This window comes from Zea mays, chromosome 8, assembly GCF_902167145.1.
Source record: "Zea mays cultivar B73 chromosome 8, Zm-B73-REFERENCE-NAM-5.0, whole genome shotgun sequence".
NCBI lineage: Eukaryota > Viridiplantae > Streptophyta > Magnoliopsida > Poales > Poaceae > Zea > Zea mays.
The window spans coordinates 24,973,771-24,994,399 of NC_050103.1; the positions used below are offsets into that span (position 1 = coordinate 24,973,771).

At 48.9% G+C, this 20,629-nt stretch overlaps 3 protein-coding genes and 1 pseudogene across 5 annotated transcripts; 2 read left to right on the plus strand and 2 right to left on the minus strand.

Annotated features, from left to right (window-relative positions):
• Window positions 1–1,363: 1,363 nt before the first annotated feature.
• Window positions 1,364–4,442, plus strand: LOC100285177 (uncharacterized). Of its 2 annotated transcripts, NM_001158071.2 has the most exons (7): window positions 1,364–1,958; window positions 2,439–2,627; window positions 2,799–2,980; window positions 3,093–3,238; window positions 3,323–3,590; window positions 3,676–3,978; window positions 4,063–4,437. In NM_001158071.2, the coding sequence occupies exons 1-7, from the start codon at window positions 1,589–1,591 to the stop codon at window positions 4,309–4,311; spliced, it is 1,707 nt and encodes a 568-aa protein (NP_001151543.1). In that variant the 5' UTR covers window positions 1,364–1,588; the 3' UTR covers window positions 4,312–4,437. The 2 variants fall into 2 exon arrangements, with proteins under 2 accessions (NP_001151543.1, XP_008655084.1); XM_008656862.4 differs by having other exon boundaries at window positions 3,093–3,590; window positions 4,063–4,442.
• A 253-nt stretch (window positions 4,443–4,695) lies between these two features.
• LOC100279829 (uncharacterized) lies at window positions 4,696–8,055 on the minus strand. Its single transcript, NM_001152783.2, has 2 exons — window positions 7,795–8,055; window positions 4,696–6,816 (listed from the first exon to the last, which is right to left on the minus strand). Exon 2 carries the CDS (start codon window positions 6,700–6,702, stop codon window positions 4,918–4,920), a length of 1,785 nt encoding a protein of 594 aa, NP_001146255.1. The 5' UTR covers window positions 6,703–6,816; window positions 7,795–8,055; the 3' UTR covers window positions 4,696–4,917.
• Window positions 8,056–10,128: 2,073 nt separating this feature from the next.
• Window positions 10,129–12,354, minus strand: LOC103634967 (uncharacterized). Its single transcript, XM_020542930.1, has 4 exons — window positions 11,635–12,354; window positions 11,335–11,532; window positions 10,949–11,188; window positions 10,129–10,821 (listed from the first exon to the last, which is right to left on the minus strand). The coding sequence occupies exons 1-4, from the start codon at window positions 12,229–12,231 to the stop codon at window positions 10,681–10,683; spliced, it is 1,176 nt and encodes a 391-aa protein (XP_020398519.1). The 5' UTR covers window positions 12,232–12,354; the 3' UTR covers window positions 10,129–10,680.
• Window positions 12,355–17,372: 5,018 nt separating this feature from the next.
• LOC100382589 (uncharacterized) lies at window positions 17,373–20,391 on the plus strand (annotated as a pseudogene). Its single transcript, NR_146398.1, has 3 exons — window positions 17,373–18,749; window positions 18,822–19,310; window positions 19,463–20,391. The product of NR_146398.1 is annotated as an uncharacterized protein (transcript).
• Window positions 20,392–20,629: the final 238 nt, after the last annotated feature.

Here is a 20,629-nt window from a genome sequence, read left to right on the forward strand (position 1 = left end):
CCGGTATGCTGCAATGCCGACTTTAGTCTGAGGGTACCTGTTCACACATTGTACTACACAAATACTGTTAAATCCTGTTTTTGAGGACCTTCGGACGCCGAAGGTCCCCAACACCATACATGCGGAAAAATGGTAGTTCATGAAAAATTGTATGAATCAAATTGTATTTGTTATCATATATGATCGACTATGAATTGTGGTTGCCAATTAATTTAAAATCTCTCTAGTTATCTCTGTGTGCTATTATAATTCATTTAAATTGTATTTGCATATTTTTGTTAAAAATTAAATATTAATTCATTTAAATTGTATTTGCATATTTCTGTTAAAATTTAAAATATTTTCATATTTAAATTGTATTTTTCATATTTTCACAATCACAGACGGTTTTTCCTTAGGGTCCGTTTGTGAAAAGGATAGAGCACCACAGACGGTTATAAACAAAAACCGCTTGTGATACTATTACATCACAGACGTACCGAACCGCCTGAGACATCACAGGTGGTTTTCTAACCGAACCGCCTGTGATGTAAAAAGCCTACTGCTTATATAGAGTCAAATTGTACTATTACGAACAACCCTTTAGTCTAACAGCTCGCTCAAGAGCAGCAAAACACGGCGAGTCTTCCCGCGGCATGTCTACTGACCGGCCACAGGAAGAAACGAAACGCGGTCATGCACGCACGTACCTGCCCGGCTCCATAGGTGTGAGTGTGACGCCATACACGTGGCCATGCGCCCGTGCTGCTATAGCTTGATCACGCGCCCTTAAGGGGTGTTTGGTTTCTAGGGACTAATGTTTAGTCCCTTCATTTTGTTCCATTTTAGTATATAAATTGACAAATATAGAAACTAAAATAAAGGTTATAGTTTCTATATTTGATAATTTTGTAACTAAAGTGGAATAAAATGTAGGGACTAAAAATTAGTCCCTAGAAACCAAACACCCGTTAATTCGTGGCACAAGATAAGATCTCAGATGTGATAATGCACGCCATGGAGTGGGCGTGGGGCCCCCTCTCTTTGTTCCCGATGACCGGTCAGTCGCCATGCAAGTGGTACTAGTGGGAGTACCGAGTACCACTCGGTACGGTTGAACCGTTGGGGACGGCCTCGTGGTCGCTTATCCGGATCACACGCAGCACAGACCGCGACCTGATCTGACGTGTCCTGGGGCCGACGCGTCCGCGCAGCGTTGGCCATCTGCCACCATGTCGGCGACGACCGGGCGGGCTCAAGCGGCCGGCCGGGCCGGTGTTGCTGTCGCGGCTCGGTTTTGCTGATTGGTCCATTTGGCTTACCAACCCATCTCTTTCAGAGTTCAAAAAAAACCCATCTCTTTCACGCTCTCGCCTCCCCATGTCCATCGCCACGATACCTAAAAAAAGATCTACGCAGCGAAAAGGGCCGCGGAAAAAACGAGTTGTACGCGTCGGCTCCGCTTCTTGATCCCAACACCGCCACGATAATATAATACTAAATCTATCGTCCGCACCAGCAGCGAGTGAAGGAGGAGCCTGCCCGCGCCTGCGCCTGGTTGTAATTGTAGCTCACGCTCACCCTTCAGTTGACCACCGCTGCGGCAGCAATGGCGGCGAGTCGCCGGCAGCACCGCCGCGGCTTCCCGCTGGTCCCGCTGCTGCTGTCGCTCCTGGCGGCCGCCGCGTACGGCCGCCTCATCTCCGACGGCGGCCCGCCCGCGCCGCTCCTCCCGGTCATCCGCCTCGCGGCGCCGCCGGCCGAGGCCGAGTGCGAGCAGACCTACGGCTTCCTCCCCTGCACCACCACCGTGCTCGGCAACCTCTTCCTGGTGCTGGCCTACGGCTTCCTCATGTTCAAGGCGGCCACGTTCCTGTCGGCGGGCAGCGAGCTGCTGCTAGAGATCATGGGGCCCGGCCTCGTCGGCGGCCTCCTCCTCCCCATCCTCGGCGCCCTCCCCGACGCGCTCCTCGTCCTAGGTTCGCAATCCTCTTCCCTCCGCGCTTTGCTACTGAAATTCGTCAGTTGGTTAGTTTTTAGCTTTCTGAAAGGCTGGAAGCAAGATCCGATCCATCAAAGCCTTTTGACTTTCTCCCTTTCACTTTCTACGTGCCTTTGCATAATTGTCCTTTTCTTTAAATAAAATTTTTACTACAGCAAGCAGTACACGTTTATTTACCAAACCATAAAGCTTCCTGTGCTGCGAAACAGTAGTATCTGGGGAAGGTTATGTGTATGTGGCTATGTGCAGATTCTGACGTTGTCACAGTACTAACACAGAGGATCAGAACTAAGCACAGCAGATCAGATCTGCGATCCAAGTATCGCAGCCGGTGTACCAATGGACTTAAATTACAGATATGACATAGCACCTTGTTGCCTTGTTCAACAACGACCGGATCCCTGATCAGATCATTATCATGGTTTGTCCTCATCTGTCTGTTGATCACGTGTTGCAGTGTCCGGCCTCTCCGGGAGCAAAGAGGAGGCGCAGAGCCAGGTGCTGATCGGGATGGGGCTGCTCGCCGGTTCCACCGTCTTCCTCCTCACCCTGCTCTGGGGAACCTGTGTGGTCGTTGGCAAGTGTGACCTCGGGCCAGGCCGTGAGGCAGTAGATGTGACAGACACCAAGGGCTTCAGCTTGACTGGTACATTGCTTCCTCTGTCCTCTCTATATCTGTTGGTTGTTTATCATGTGATTTCGAAGTAGGATGCTGACAACAAAGGTTTCAGCTCTCCATTTCCAAAGAGAGGATGCTAAAGCTGGCAATTATGAACAATTGCGTTCTTTTTTACTGACTGCCAAGATTCGGTGGCAGGCACTGGTGTTACGACCGACGTGCAGACCAGCTACGCGGCACGGATCATGGGGCTATCTGTCATCCCCTTCATCATCGCTCAGTTCCCCAAGATGTTGAAGACGCACCACGGGCAGCGCCTCGCTATGCTGCTGGCCCTTGTCGTGTCGTTCGCGCTCGTGCTTGCCTACTGCCTGTACCAGGTAAACGAGATAGATACGTTTCTGACAGGGAGCGACGGCTCTACTAGATTGTTAAGGGTAAAAAAAAAACTTTGAGACGGTGAAACTGGATCCTCTGAAATCCCTGCACCAGGTTTTCCAGCCCTGGATTCAGAGGAGGAAGCTCGCGTACGCGAAGCACAAGCACGTGATCTCCGGGATACTGAGGCACGCCCAGATGCAGTCGCTCGGCCGCCTGCTGAACGACGACGGCACGCCCAATGAACAAGTCATCAGAAAGTGTGATTCCTTCCCTCTCTCTCAACTGCTGTCTGTTGTGTGGCCCGTAGTTAGGAGCTTAGCACACTGTTTTCGATCGTGCAGGCTGTTCCGCAAGATCGACATGGACGAGAGCCGGTCCCTGTCCCGCGCCGAGCTCCACGCCCTCATCGTCGGCATCAACTTCGAGGAGGTCGACTTCGACAGGACGGACGCGGTGGACAAGGTCATGGACGACTTCGACACGTCCCGCAACGACGTCGTCGAGGAGGAGGAGTTCGTGCAGGGGATGAGGAAGTGGCTGGACGAGGCCAGGCGCAGCGTGCCCGTGGGCGGCGCCTTCTCCAGCAAGTTCATCCACGAGTACCACGAGGTACAGGAGAGGACAGTCTCCAGTGGGTTATTAGGAACTGTGCACTGACTGACTGAATGGAATGGAATGTAATGGGACTGTGCAGAGGACGAGGCAGGAGCACGACGAGCTGGTCGACAGGTCCGACGAGGCGGTGGAGAGCGTGGAGAACCCCGGGTGGTGCATAGCCAAGGCCGTGGCGCTGCTGCTGCTGGGCTCCGCCGCCGCCGCCGCGTTCGCCGACCCGCTCGTGGACGCCGTCCACGGCTTCTCCAACGCCACGCGCATCCCGTCCTTCTTCATCTCCTTCATCGCCCTCCCGCTCGCCACCAACTCCAGCGAGGCCGTCTCCGCCATCATCTTCGCCAGCAGGAAGAAGCAGAGGACCTGCTCCCTCACCTTCTCCGAGGTATGTTAATGCTGCCCCGCTGACAAAACACTACTAGCGTACGCCTGCAACGGGCGTTCTTAATTCTAATGATTGTTCGGGCAGGTGTACGGCGGCGTGACGATGAACAACACGCTGTGCCTCGGCGTGTTCCTGGCGCTCATCTACTTCAGGAACCTGACGTGGGACTTCTCGTCGGAGGTGCTCATCATCCTGCTGGTCTGCGTCGTCATGGCCCTCTTCACCAGCTTCCGGACCACGTTCCCGCTCTGGACCTGCCTCGTCGCCTACATGCTCTACCCGCTCTCGCTGATCATCGTCTACATCCTCGACTATGTCTTCGGCTGGTCATAGACCTGATTGGCTCAAGTGAACACCTGGTTTTCAGACAGCCGCCGGTGTTTCTGTTTGACCTCCTTGTAATTTTAACTATATGTCCAGACTTTTTCTCATGTGATGCTGTGATCATGTTCTACTTTCTCTAATCCCTCGTGTATCCGAAGCACACAACAGTGCATTCTTCAGCTCCACACTCCCGTGCCAGACTCATTTGGCACGCCTAGCGGCTCCGGCTGCGGCTCTACCCGAAGCCCTGCCCTACCAAACCGGCATCCTTTTTAAGTCACAAATGGCCCTTAAATCAAAGCCACAAAAAAATAATATTATGAATTGTAAATTGGAACAGGGATCCCTAGATCGTAAATAGAAGTATAGAACCATAATAACCGCAAAAATCATAAAAAACAGTGGCAGATTATCATTGCTCTGAAACGGCGTAGAAGACACTTTTGAGTGCTATGGACAGACGGTGCCCAAAGTCGACACGCTTCCCCAGAAGCAGAGAGCTACACAGAACTACCGAAGTACTTGTACAGAAGGACTACCTGCACCTGACGCGAAAAAAAGCATGAGATCCCTAAGCTGTCAATAAAACAGAGTTCATGTACACCAACGGACGTGTCAGCTTCGCAAAGAGCACTTCTTTTGAGAATGCCCAAGAAGATGGCATCGGCCACACTGGACGATCCGCTTCGGCCGCTTCATGCTCTCGATCTTTAGAATCTTCATCTTGGGTCGGCCAGGAGGCCTCCGGATATTGGGCGGGCCAAGCACCACATCGGCCTTGCTGACCGCACCTTGTGACCAGGGAGACGAATCGTTCCAGTGGCTCCTGTCCGGGATAGGATATATTGGCTGGGAGTAGGTTTCTCGGTACTTCATCACACTGAAGCAGTCATCAGCATAGAGGCGGGGGTCTTCACCGCATGAGAGCAGTGCGGCGGCGGCATGTGCGCATGGGATGCCGTAAATTTGCCATCGGCGGCACGAGCAGAACCTAGCTTGGGTGTCCACAATGTTGGTTCGCTCCGATGACACAATCTCAAACTCCACCTTGTTTGCTCGAAGGACTTGATAGCATTGTGAGTCATGGATGGCTTCGAGGATAACTTTCTCAGCTGACGGAACAAGAACCGAGTTGTATGACTGTGCCAGGTTCTGGCGTTCAGCAAACCAGCAAGCCAGTTGGTGCCTGATGTGCTCGATGGTTTGCACGATGGGAAGTTCATGGCAGTCAAGGGACAAGTTATACAATATCTCGGTTATCCCAAGACTAAAATGGCCATATCTGATACCCTGGAAGTAAGAAAATGCCCACAGGTTTGGCGGAAAACGCTGTAACCATGGCATAACATCCTGAACCTGCATCATTTCATTTACCTTTGCATCAAATTCTGATGCTGTGAGAGCATACACAGCACTCCAGAAAATGTTAAGCAGTTTAGTATTCTTGAACTCATCACGGAAATTCTCACTCACGTGTCTCAAGCAAAACCCATGAAAAGCAGTGGGGAAATTAGATCCGACCGCTGCAACCACTTGCCGTTTTCTCTCAGAAACTATAGTCAACACCGGCATCTTATCTGTGTTAACTCCGAGCATCTTCCTCAATTCCGATATAAACCAATTCCAGTTATCATCGCTCTCGCAATCAACAACACCGAATGCTAGAGGGAACATCATGTGATCAGCATCAATAGCTGAAGCACACAGCAATGTCCCAAGATACTTTCCCTTCAAGTCAGCCTTGTCAATTTCTAGAAGGGGCCTGCACCCATTTAAGAAACCATAAATGGATGCACGAAACGAGACAAACAGCCGCTGGAAGGCATTCCCTGGTCCAATACCTCTATAGGTTGCAACACTACCAGGATTCGTCTTAACAATCTGCTCACAATATGCAGGAAGAAGTCGGTATCCATCCTCAAGAGTACCATTAACTGCAGCCATGCTTCTCTCCTTTCCACGCCATGCCTGCATATAAGAAACAGCGACCCCATGCTGCTCTCGAATATCCTGCAGTATCTCCTTTGGCTTAATCTGCGGGTTATCCCTGAGTCTTGCCTCGACAGACCTAGCAACCCAACCAACAGTAGCCTGCTGATGATGCAGGTTAAGAACACCCTCACATTTGTGCTCTCCGTGCAAAGTCCGGACAGTGAAAGTTGGAACGCCGGGGCACTTGGCGATGTGCACACGCCAAGGGCAACCTTCTTTTGAGCATTTTGCAATGAAACGGCTACGATCAGATTTCACTACACGGAGTTCATAGTGCAAAGCAATGGCCATGTCCTTGACAGCCCTCCGACATGTGTCAACATCTGCAAACTCTTGACCAATGACAAGGGTCCGCGAACCTGGTATAAGGTTATGCTCTGACTGAACCAAAATCTGGTTGTCTTCCATCAATGAGCAGACCCACTAGGTGAAGAATATCTGTTTCTCTCAACCATAAAAAAACTTTCAAATAACTTGATAGCAACAAATGTGAATTATCTGTTTAGCTGCAGAAATACTGACCTGCACAGCATTAACAAGAGTAAATTGTCCATTAAAGCAACAACAAAAATAGTTTCATTCCAAACAGGGAAATGGTCTTGTGGCTACCGATCATTCGTGCAGGGTACAAACGTTAGATTAGTGTCCTGCCTATTGGTTACTAGTTTAGGCCATCTGCTTTGTGTTGGAGTGTAGAAACTGGATCTATATACTATATAGCAATCCAATGTCCTGTTTCCAGTAGTAACATCGTCAGTTTGCTAATCGATTTGAGGGCAAAGTTTCCTGAAATCAAAAGTTGAGACAAAAGGCCTCCCTCTAGGCTTTGACAGAACCACATCTCCAGGAGACCTAACATGCCTAGAATAAGTGTGACTTAAAAAATTCGTGAAAAGGTGACTTCAATGTAGTTTGAAGTCCTTTAGTAACCTGCATTGTATGCTGGTGAAATCTTTAGCTACACCTGCAGAATGGACTACTCAGATACCCCCCAGATACATATTTACAAAAAAAAAAAAACATCACTGACTAAGTACGGTTAGATTTGCAATGGTGGGCAGTGGACACAATCAGCTTCCTAGTGATTGAAGCCAGCACATCGTTGCTGAAAACACAATGGTCTCCAGTAACAATGGCTTGCTCCTCTCGAAAAACAAAACAAAACAAAAACCAATGGTTTCCTTTTATCTTTGCTGCTGCCTCCCCTTTCTCAACAATAAATTACGAAATGTAATTATGTGTTCAGAAGCTACTTCACTTATTCAGCAACCAAGTTTGTTTTTTAAAATAATAAACAACTATCGAAGTGAAAATCCATAATTTTGGTGCGTGGGGGTTTCAGTTGAACTCGTGTTTTTTGGAGGATACAGAGATAACAGTACCCCCGACCGCAAACAGCCAAACCCTTAACAAAAAATTAGGAATACAAGCCGACTCCCAGGGAAAAAAATCCGGTGCCCTCTTAGACCGATGCAGTCAGGCAAGCTAGGGATTCCTTACCAAGGGAAGCAGAAACCAGTGCCAGCATAGACAGATCTACGTTCCACGCCCGTACAGAAGAGTGCAGAAGGACGAAGGTGGGTAGAGCGCTTCGCTTCGGCGGAAGGAAGCGCGGAGGAGTTCGCGTCCCGGTGAGAGGGGCCGCCGATGGACCAGGTGAGACTAACAAGCCGCGACGGGAGCGGGGGAAGTGGGCAGGCAGCGTCGGTCGATGGCGTCGACGCGCAACCACGACGGGATGGGGAGGGCGAAAGATGGGCGGGTCAGATAGGGCTGGACCTGGTGAGTAGAGATGACAATAGGTACCTAGATTTTTTAGGTATTTATTTCATTAGGACTTAGGAGTAGATGACAGAAGTATATTATTCGTATCATATTTATTTTTATATCGAGTACATATATTATATATTATCAAGTTATGTTGGATGTGATTTGAATGAATATAGATATTTTAATATACAATTTTGACTAAGATACGGATATAAATCGGATACGGATCGGGTACTGAATAATTGAACTCGAATATGGATCAGATCTCATCCCTCTTATACAGATCGAGTTAGAATACAGATGGATAATATTCGTATCATTTACATCCCTAATTCAGAGATGGTTATGAATTAAATACTTTATCCATAGATTTATTTTATTGGCCAAAACATTCACATATATTTATACTACTTTATTAAGAACCTAATGTGGGCAGTACCATAGCTTCAGTCTCCGTGCGGACACTCTGGGCCTACCGGCCCTACCCCACGCGCCCTGCCTTGCCACCGTGCCCTGTGGGCCCCACGCCCAGCGCCCGCGCAACGCTCTCTTAGCTAATGTCCTGTGGACCCCACAGCGCCCGCTCCGTCAGCTATTGCTCCTGTCCAGCACCGACCCCTCCCGCGCAAAAAATAGCTTAGAACGAGCACTCAAACTCATGCACCCTGCTCCATAAATTTGGAGCTAACCACCAAACTACACATATCGTAGTGCTTAAAAATAAACAATAATTATATTTAATAAATATCTCAATACCTATTTATATGATATATAACAACCGTAGCAAAGCACAAGCAACTGACTAGTATATATATATATATATATATATATATATATATATATATACGAGTATTGGAATGTTTCGCCCTCATCCATACTCATGCTAACCCGGCATGAGAGGCATGTAATGCATAGGCTGAGATGCCGACACGTTGGGCTAGGAACGAGCACAACCCGTTACAATGCTAGACACGACCTTGGCTTGGTGCCCGGTCCCCATATAAACTGAGTGTTAGGTCAGGCGTTGGTGGTCTTCTCTGAACCCTAACCATTCTCATTTTTAATATGTCAGCACCGCTCTCTCCCTCAACCGTGTATCAAATTATATCTCTACCTCGACTCCTCCATCTCTAGCGGCAATGCGGGTGGAAACTATCATTATCATAGTCTTGTCACGCTGTTTGGACATCTATGGATATATGTTCACTAGTTCTTGCATCTTCCTTCTATCCTCCTGAGATCTCTAACTCTAACCCTAATCCCCTTTACTCAATCCTAAGCTAGACTATCTAATGCTCCTCGCTAGTGACTCTAGTGATCCAGTTGTGTAGGTAAGTTGGTGCTCTAGCTCAGTCCCCTTTCTTCTTTCTCCATGTCCCCTAGATATAGATTGATGTAACATTGTATTGTTCTTTCGTTATTGGTCTATTGTAGGTCATTTGGTGATGTTGGTTAGTTGGTGTTGCGTTAGCCATTGAGGAGCCAGAGCCGTTGTGAAAGATTTTGTTTGATATGCTTTCTATTATATTTGATATGTTCTTCATATTTTAGATTTAGATTTTAGACTATGTAGATTTAGGTATAGTGTTGTATATCTATTGGTTGAGTTGTTTTTCTCCACGGGCTACCTTGCGGCCCAACCACTATGGGCCACCGTGCCATATTGGCACAATATGATTTTGGACTACTCTTGGCGTGAGTGAGCCAAGGTCACAGCCCTGGGGTGGGCCATACATGGCCCAGTGGTTTTACTATGTTGTGTCTGATCACATTCTGTGTTGTGCTCTATCGTGCCTGTGTCAGATTAGACGACACGTTTTGATATTTATACTTAAACCTTCTTTAGTAGGCCGAAATCCGCTATGATGAGTCTACTGTGGAAACTATTATTGTCCTTAATAGTACAACGGGTGATAAATATTTGACGTGAATTGTCAAAACGTCAAACCATGTTTGGAAGCAATCAAGTTTTTTAAAAAAACATATTTTATCTTTTAGCTAGAAGAGAACACCTTGATTTTTAAGAAAATGAGAATCAAAACTGGTACTCCCTCTGTTCATAAATGTATAATACAAGTGCTTAATTTGTTGGAAAAAAAGTCAACAATATCATATATTTGTGAATGGATGTAGTATGTTTTTAAAAAACAGAACATCTACACCCATCTTTGCATACATCTGTCTAACTATCCGGGCCACGATGCCTTGCTAGCTAGCTAGATCTATTACAGAAAAGACCCCACAGGGTACCTGCAAGCCTGTAATGCCGATCGTGCACGAGCCTTCCGAGAGCCTGTTCAACACTGCACAACCACTCTGATCTAACACTGCTTCTCTTGGCGACTCTCTCCTGCACACGATCATGCACGCACAGGCACAGCACAGGCCGGCGGTAAACAAGCAGAGTAGGATGGCTAGGTATCCCTCACCGGCCAGACGTTTATTGGGAGCGAAAAAATCTTGCAACGAACGCAGATTCTGATGCACATGGCGGTGTTTCAGGTTACAAAACCAAACACGCCGCCACAGTCTTCTTCTGGACGACGACGAGCGCTGTTCCCGCTGCAGGAAGGAACATACAACAGAGGGAGTGAGGGTTCCAGTTATATGCGCTCCTTACAGCTTCAGTTCCAGGTCGACGCCGTCGGAGACGTCGGCCTTGATCTCGCTCAGGGGCCTCTCACAGCGAACTGGACCAACCGGCAGCGGCATGAAGTTGTAGAACGGCCGCGACGACGACGCTGAAGCGCTCCCGTGCTGTTCGAAAAGGCCACGGGCGGCCGGTTAGGTACGGTTAGTCCGTCGTCAGAACGTCACTGATCACAGCGAGCGACCAAACAGGTTTTCAGCAGAAGACGGCGACGCGCACACAAACCCTACTTACCTGAGGCTGCGTGACGCCGCCGAAGTCGCGGAGCTCCGGGCGGTGATTCGGGGGGAGCGCAGCCGGCTGCTTCACGCGTGGCGCAGGCGGCGGCTGCGCGTTCAAGGTGAGGTAGCAGCAGGCAGGCTCGTGCTCGTTCCCCTTGCTGCTCTTGATGTGGCGGGCAAGCTCTGACGACCACTCGGAGTAACTCGCGCTCGAGCTGCGGAACAGAACAGAGACCCAACCAAAACCATGCCTTTATGCGGAAGATGATCTGAGAGCACACGGTGGTACTTGGCTATTGTTTAGTTTATGCAGAAGTTGAGCGCACGGTGGACATGCATAGCCCACACACTGGGGGGGGGGGGGGGGGGGGGGGGGGGGGGGGGGGGGGGGGGGGGGACATGCCTGAAATAGTTTGCGGCTCTGAGCTCGTATCTGCTCAGGTCAGGATCAGGACAGACACCAGGGAAGCCGGCGGCCTCTCTCGTCCTCCTGGTCCTGGCGACGAAACTCGCTTTGCCCGCCGCCGTCGTCCGGTAGGTGGCCGGGTTCGGGCCCTCGAACACGAAGGGACAGAATCTATCCACGCCGGCCGCCTCCTACACTCTGGCCAGCCCACACTTAGCAGCGATCCCACCAAGGCGAGCACAAAACAACACTTGGCATTGGTAATTCTGGAGCCTCAACAAAAGTGTGTGTACCCTGTCGTCCTCGTCGGCCGGCGGCGGCGCGCTGCTCCTGCTGCTGTACATTGAAGGGGGCTCCGTTGGGTGGGTCGACGTGGACACCGTCAGCGACAAGGCCGTGCTCACCTGCCCATGGCACTGTTGCCTCGTCGTCAATCCCGACCGTCTAAAAGAAGAGGAGAAGCTAGCGGCACGTACCGTGGGAAGTGGTGGAGGCTGTGGGCACAGGCTCCTCTTTTTGTACGGGTGCTTCAAAGGGTCCGCCGCCGCCGGGTCCCAGAGCACCGGCGGGTCGTAGCCGCAGTGCACGCCGGCGTCCCTCGGCAGGGCGCTGAGCGAGAGCGGCGGCGGCGGAGGAGGAGGAGGGTGCATCGGGAGGAGGGGGCCGAGGTGCGCGGTCCTCGTCGTTACCGGCATGGCGGTGGTGGGTCCCTCCTCCATATTCTTCTGTTCCTCGATCAGGATCCTCTCGAGCTGCGCCACGCCGAGGCCGCGCTGCGGGGCCTTCTTGGGCTTGCTCTTCTTGGACGCCCGCGCCACGCCGGGGGCCGCGCCGGCGGTGCAGAACCTCGGCAGCTGATGGTGGTTTCCGCGGTCCTGCTCATACACCATCTCTGATCTCGTTGCATGTAGGCACTGGGGCCGTCGCAGGACGAGAAACGGATGGCACGAACAAATGCAGGACAGGACGATGGCGGTGTGTGCGCGGAGCTCCCAGCTAGCTGCTATCTTCAGAACCGCCTTGCAGGCTGTGGCTCAGTCAGGGGAGCGCAGGAGTCATTTATAGGAGGAGCAGCAGGTGCGCGCGCGAGTGGTGGTGGTGATGTGTGATGAGTCAGTGGATCGCGGGGGGCTGTACGTGGCATGGCAGCAGCCAGCAGCCAGCAGGGAGGGAGAGAGACTCCGGGCGCATGCAGTGGAATGTCTATTCTTGCCTCCGTTCCCTAATTCTCGCTCCACTCTGCCCCCGATTCTCTCGCATCACGTTGACACAACGCCCGCTGGCTTGCTTGGCTGTCGCCTCCGAGGTTGCAGGGCCGGCTCGTCGTCCATCCACGTGTTAATTTGAGACAGAAATCAAGAAGCGTGGGCATGACAGGCTCGTCGTCCATCCAGCGCTGCTCAGGACAAGCAGCTACACAGAAGCAAGTGCAACACGTTGTACGTACATCATCGGTTAAGATCGGGCATTGCCATTCCAGAGGGACACCGGACACACCGGCGGCAACGACGACCTCGCGTACGTACTTGTCGCTGTCCGTATCATGTCACGCAGGTTACCTAGGCCGATGCATGAGCACGCGCACCCTAACTCTGCTGCTGCTGCTACTACCGAATCCAGGCGGTCGGTGTATACTCAGTAGTGCTGCATTTAAGGCCTGTTTGGTTTGATGCCTAACTTGCCACACTTTGCCTAACTTTTCTGCCTAAGGTTAGTTCTTCAATTCGAACGACTAACCTTAGGCAAAGTGTGGCACATTTAGCCACGAACCAAACAGCCCCTAATCTATACTACTCCTTAAAAGTGTAACGAGGGCGTCCACCCATGCATTACCATGCCCCCGCTCGCCCCCTCTACACCCGCGCCCGCCTGACACAGCCCCCTTCGTCTCCCCGCAACGGCCGCGTCCCCACCCCAAGATTTTCGCGCCCGTGAGAGCCGCCCGGAGATTGCTCCCCCCTCTGCTGCCCCCGTCGCCCCCAAATCCAGCCCTACCTCATTTGCCTTGTCCACAACGCGCTCCTTCCCCACGTGCTCCTCGACAATGACGTTCCAGATGACCGCGTCCTCCAAATCCCTCCCTGCCTCATCTGCCTTCCCATCTCTACGTGGCCTCGACAGCGCCGACAGCGCACGGCCTCTCGTTCCCCGCGGCGCCCAAATCCCGCCATGGTCGAGGGCTTCTCCACAACGCCCTCCTTCCCCACGGCACCCAAATCCCCCCATTGTCGAGGAGCGTGGTGTCTAATTGTACCTTCGCCCCTGCCCTCCCCGCTCGCGATTCCCCCTGCGCCCGCCGCAATCGTCGTCGCCTCCGGTGTTTGCCTGCCTGGCTCGTGCTCCTCGGCGTCGCCCCCGCCCCCATCCTCAGTGCCACAGTCTCTCGCTCACCCCCATGACGTGAATCTGTGTGCCGACCCTCCCCTATCGCCAGCTCTCCTCCCCTTCCTTCCCCGGTCACCACCCATACCTCAGCCACCTCGGTAGTTGTGCCAGGGGCGAGGGCGGTGGAGGCTGCGTCGCAGCGGTGACGGTGGAGGAGATGCGGTGGCGGCAGCTAGACAACGGCGTGAGCGTGGTGTCATTCGGGTTCGTGGCCACCGCCATCCTCGAGCACTTCCTCGAGCACGCGCCGCCCTAGGGGATCCGCTATCGCCTCCACCGGCCTCTTCCTCGGCCGTGGCGGTGAGCGCGGCGCCGGCCCCAGTGTAGATCTCAAGGCAGCGACGAAGCTTGAAGCCCACACGCCCCTCGAGGTATGGCTACGACATACTGTTCCTGCATGCTCTCCTTGTTGTCCATCCATGGCGCCAAGCTGAGGTATTCTCGCATGGTTTGCTTTTGGCTACTGTGTGTGTCTGCGCATGCCGTGTAGAAGACAAGAGCAGAGCGACCATACCGCTTAAACTAAGACAAGAGCAGACTGTTGTGTAGAATATTTGGTTGTGTACTTCCATGTCATACCCTTTGAAGAGTTTTATCTTGGAACGTGCTTGTGAACCCATCAAAACTGGACATCCACAAGAACACGGGGTCAAGTTAGGTAGGTGTTGTCATGTCAAACATGACTGAAAGGAAGTAACACAACCCTGTGAGTTTATCAAGCGCTAATTGTCTGTACGATTTATACAGATACCAATAGTAGTGCAAGCCCTTATTGGGAACTTTTCAACATTTTACTAGATATACCAAATCATACGGTAAAAAACCTTTGAAACTAAGCTAGGTATCTCTCTATCTTTTCTCTGTAGCCATTTTTCCTAATGCTTCATACAAGTTCTTATATACATGTACTAGTGTCTAAGAGTATAGCTTTAGCATAAAAAACACCTAATCCATCTGGAACAATTCAGTGCAATTTATAATGGAAAATAAAAACATGTTTTCATGTTGAATAAATCTAAGAAATAGTAAAGATGCAGATATCTGGGTTATTACAGGATTTCATGAGCTGCATTGTGACTTTAAATCTTATTTGTTGTTTTCTTTAGCATGGAATGAAGTTAGGGGTGGATAACGAGCCATCTCGGCTCGTCCGAGTTCGAGCTGGCTTGTTAAGCTAACGAGCCAGCTCGACTCGGCTCGTTAAGGTAACGAGCCACAGAGTCAGCTCGGCTCAGCTCGTTTAGCTCGCGAGTCAGAGCAAAAAAAAATACATAATAATTATTTTTTGTTAATTTCAAACTAATTTAACAATAGAAAATAGTAATTATACTCATAGTTTCACAAACCACGTCAATATAACACCAAATTAGCACAATTCATCACTCATTAATTCACAATTCACATACATGTTTATCAGTTTAACCCATAATTATATTTACATAGACTAAATTAATACATAGACATAGTTTATTAATCATTAGTTTAATTCATAGGCCATAGACACCTCACATATATATAACATGTTTATCAATTATTCTGTAAATGATATGCATATAGTTTCGTTTTGCTGGAATATGGTAGCTCGTTTAGCTCGCGAGCTGGCTCGTTAACGAACCGAGCTAGGATGTCAGCTCAGCTCATGAAAAAATTCAAACGAGCCGATCCGAGCCGAGCCAAACTGATCATGAATCGAGCGAGCCAGCGAGCCACAAGCATTTCGTCCAGCCCTAAATGAAGTAGAGATAAGTTGCACTGAATTGTTAACCGAGCATGAGTGAAACACCCCAAATAGTGCTTTCTCTGCTTTTATTAAATGGACTCACATCCATCGATGCCTACATCGAAGGACAGAAGGAAAAGGAATAGCTTCAGAAAATACCCAACTATTTTGGCAAAAGAATTGGTGCATAGACAAAATTTCCATTTGTACACAGATATGATGTTCAAGTTCCTGTCTGTTGGAGAGCTGAATCAAAGCTTGTTTTAGTTTTTTGCCTCAGCAAAATATTCCCTGTCTGTTGAGTGCGTTGCAATCTTGCTGGGCTTTGCTGGACTGGTTGCTGCTGCTTGGCATTGGTCAGCTTCTAAAAAATTTCAAAATGAAGGAGATGGTTATTGGTACTAATTCATGACTAAGTTTACTGCTGACGTATTTTAGCTGTCAGAGAGTTCATTTTGTCACTTTCAATCATTCCATTGCATTTCATCTCCTTCAGTGCACAGTATGGCAGCCTACTATGATATTATTACTGATAGTATTCTTTGCATATTTTCTCTCTCTTTCAGTTGGTTACAACATTAGCCGGATCTATTGCAAAGGGACCACCATTTTGATGCACTGGTAAGAATATGCATTTTCTTTTCGTTAGGTTACATACATGTAGTTCTCATTTATCAAGTGGGACAATGAAGCCAGACATTATTGTGTAATCGACAACAAAAAGTAAGGACTCACTTCTTAATGAGGTTTAAAAGTATTGGTGAGGCGATCAGTACAAAATTCTTCCATATGCTGCAATATTTTCCCACAGTGTATACTCATCCTCTGCTCCCCGTTGATATAATCATAGTGCATCTTTGGTAGTGCTTTCTGAAGCTAGAAACTTTTTGTTTCATAATTCCTTCAACATTATCGACCTCCATTAACCTTCAACGTTAGTGTGTTTTGCTTAAAAGGTTTTTTCAGAATTAATTTGTTTATATATGTTTCAGATTCAAAGCAGTTCCTTCCTTTTTCTACTGGTTATTTCAGTTTTTATTATTCTCGTTGAGCTATGACCTTTTACTTGAGTTAACTATTAGCCATTGTATATTTTGTTGGTGCTAACTGCTTTGGTAAACTGTTGTTTTCCTCTACTATCACTGCTCCAAACCTCCTGGCCATTATCTGTCTTAGATGCACCCAACTTAGTTTTATTAACAAGTAGCAGTACCTGAAGCACACATAATTTGTTTTAATGTAAGGAAATTAGCTACACCTTTTTATCTGTAATTTGTTTTAATGTAAGGAAATTATCTACACCTTTTTATCTGTTCAGTGTACAACATATCAGGGGAAGATGTGATTCTGATTTATGTCAATCACAGTCGGATTTGGATTTTCACATGATTTTTAAAATAGGCCAAATTATAGTTTTCTCTGCTTGGTGTATAGAAGCAGGTCATGCTCCCTTTTTGTTTTTCACATTGTGAGTTCAGCAGTAGATCAACTACCTTGATAGAGCCAATTTGATTTATTCTTTACAGGACTATAGCTTCCTCTTATGAGTCTTATCCCATTTCAGAGAAATGGGATCAATTAGGTCTGCCTGTCTACTCATAATTGCCATCACCACATATTCCTTGGTAAAATTCTCCTCTTGATTGGTTTGGAGTTGTTTTATGTGTATTTGTAAAATTCTCATCTTAATTGTCATCACCATATAATGTATTTTAAGTTATGTTATGTGTATTTATATTGGTACTGAGCAGAGATATTTTAATTGTCATCGCCATATACCATGATGGCAATGATAGCAATATATATATCAAATAACGAGTAGAACCATGATCATTTATATATGCAGTCTTATCTTTACTACTCTATAAGGAGCTAGCGAGGGCGTCCACAGCTTCACCACGCCCTCGCCCGGACGTCGCGCAAGCCCCGCTGTCCGCCTGCCCCCGGAAATTTCGCCCACACGATGCCCCCAATCTCGCGATGCCCCCGACCGCCTCCCCCGCCGTGACAGCCGCCTCGACGTCCTCACCACGGCTCACGATGCCCCCATCGACCCATCGTCTGTGTCCCCCTTCCTCCCTGCGTCTCCCTCTCACCCTCTATCGCCCAAAAGCTCCAACCTGTCGCCAGAGACTTGGCGCAGACCCGTCGACTAACACGTCGTCGTCCTCACGCCGTGGGGGATGACTGGACACGATGCTCCCCACCCGCACCCAACACCACGCCAGCCTCGCCCTCGATCCAGGCTGCCGCAGGTGTCCTCGACGCCACCCTTCCGGCTCGCCGGTGGTTGATTCCTCTTCTCCTTCCTCTGGTCGCAGGGGATGGCGTCGTAGCTCGGGTACGCCACCCTTCCGCATGCGCCATCCACGCCAGGAACAACATGGGCGGCGGCGGCCACGATGCCAGCAGCAACACACAGCCAGCGCCACGGGTCAGCGGCCAGAAGCCCCCGCCAGCCCTAGAGGCGACGCCGACGCCGACGCGCGGACGAGCTGGATCTGGTGCACGTGTCCAATCTCCCCCGCCCGCTCAGCCTCAGCGACCTGTCCCCGGCGCCCATGCACGGGTCGCAGCTCCGCGTGGCGTACCAGGGCGTCCCGGGCTGCGACGCCATCCCCTGCGACCAGTTTGAGGTGGCCTTCCAGGCCGTCGAGCTCTGGATCGCTGACCGCATCGTGCTCCCCGTGGAGAACTCCCTCGGCGGCAGCATCCACCGCAACTACGACCTCCTCCTCCGGCACCGCCTCCACATCGTCGGGGAGGTCCAGCTCCCCATCCACCACTGCCTCCTCGCGTCTGCGGGGAATGTGGCGGCCATGGTGTGGCGGCCTGAGGCCCCTGCCCAGGGCTGCAGGCTGTTGCAACGGGGTATGGACTAAAAATCACTCCATGCATTAGTTCACTTGTTTGGATGGCCTAGGACTAAATTTTAGGTGACTAAACATTTTAGTCCTGGTATCCAAACAGGCTCTTGTTGTGTGTATGTTATGTATCTACAGTCTGTATTCTGCTGATTTATTTCTCCATTGTTCTGGTCCGTGTAACATTTTTTGATCTGGTCCATGTAACATTTTTTGATCTGGTTCATGTAACATTTTTCATTACGTCTTATGGTTATTTACAACTGAGTTTATCTTGTGCTGCTTTGCATGTTCTTGATTTTGATTTTGAGAAGTTCTGTTCAATCTCCTTGTCAAATTTGAATGTGTATGCGTGCTTGGTCTATGGAAAATATTTCCAAGGAAGAGGGTTGAAATCTCATGCATATACGCATAGCCTTGAAGCAGGCCATCCAAACAGGTGAACCAATTTTGACTTGTTTATCTTAACGCACCACTTATTGTCCAGTGCTGATAATGTATGTTGTTGCAGCACCATGGATCGATGTATGGTCCTAGATCCTACAAGGGACGCCAGCAAGGTAGCAAATTTGGTGGCAGTACTACAAGTTGGAGTTCTGCTGGCCGCAGATTTGGTACTATCGACTTGAGTGGCAATCAACAAAGGGGCAGCATGCCATTTGGTAGTCACAATGGCTCTCTGGAGTTCATGAATGAGCAAAACCATGGGCCACGTGCTACAAAACCGAAGATACAAGGCACAGAGAACACCTCAGGAGATGAGAGAAGCGAGAAAATTGTTCCTCTGATTGATAGCGAACTGTACAATCGCTCTGATTTTATAACTGAGTACAAAGATGTCAAATTCTTTGTAATAAAGTCCTACACTGAGGACCATGTACATAGGAGCATTAAGTATAAAGTTTGGGCCAGCACAGCCAACGGGAACAGGAAGCTGGATTCTGCTTACCATGCAGCCAAAGAGAAAGAAGAGCATTACCCTATTTTCTTGTTTTTCTCGGTAAGAACAACTCATCTCCTTTGGTTTTTTGCTTTTCCCTTCGAGGAAAAAAAGAGTAACAGTACATAGTGGGTGTTTGATCCTTTATTAGCATGTGCTAAGGTGTTTCCGATTTTGGTAATTTCTTTTATAAATAATTGTACCTTTTATAGGTTAATGGAAGTGGCCAATTCTGTGGCGTGGCTGAGATGATTGGACCTGTCGATTTTGATAGAAGTGTTGATTACTGGCAGCAGGATAAGTGGAGTGGCCAGTTCCCTTTGAAGTGGCACATAATTAAGGATGTATCGAACAATCTTCTGCGGCACATCATTCTTGAGAACAATGACAATAAACCTGTCACAAATAGCAAGGACACACAGGAGGTAAACCATGCATTTTTTCTTTGTGATTTTTGCTCATAGTGTTGGCATGAGACTGCTGGAGCAGATAATATGAATGTTTAGTAGGGATGGCAGTTGGACTCGTGTGTATGGATACCCGCGGGTTTCGTACCCGGTGGATATGGATACGGGTAGAAAAACTCACTCGCGGGTCCTATCGGGTAGGATACCCGAAATATATCGGATCTGGTATGGGTAAAATACTTTACCCGCGGGTATCCGGTGGATATCCGAGATATGAATATACCTCTTTAAATGTGCTACATCCACTAAAAATTAAGGACCATAATAGAATGGAGCCAAAAAAATACACAGCAATCCTGGTTTTGTTGCATGCTAGTTGCTGCTACTTCACCATGGACACAGGCACGACCACGAGCTGCTGTTGCAAGCGGCAGGCTGCTGCTACTATACACCATGTCACGGGCTGCTGGAGTTGGTTGCCGCATGCTGTTTTTATTTATTAATTTATCATGGCGCATGTGTTGTTGATTAATAAATATTAATTTGTGCTAACAATCAACTGTAATGTACTAGAGATCAATGAGACATTGATAATGTTATGACTGTCAACTGTCATGAACTCATTAAGCTTGTATTCTTTGTACTCGAATTTAAATATATTGGATGTGATAATTATGAGTTTAGATATTGTATCGACGTGTAGCCAAATATAGTCATTCTCGTGTTGTACTAGTGCTTAGATGGAAACTAAAATATTTTATGTATTTATTATAACACTAATTGAATGTTATTTAGTCTACAGTAACATATTCACTGGATACCCGATACTCGGTGGATACCCGATGGGCACGGGTACGGGTACAGTTTCTCGCCCGATTGGTTTGGTGGGTATGGATATTTGTGAGAGCACCTAGAGGGGGGGTGAATAGGTGATCCTGTAAAAACTTAAAACTTGAAGCCACAAACTTGATT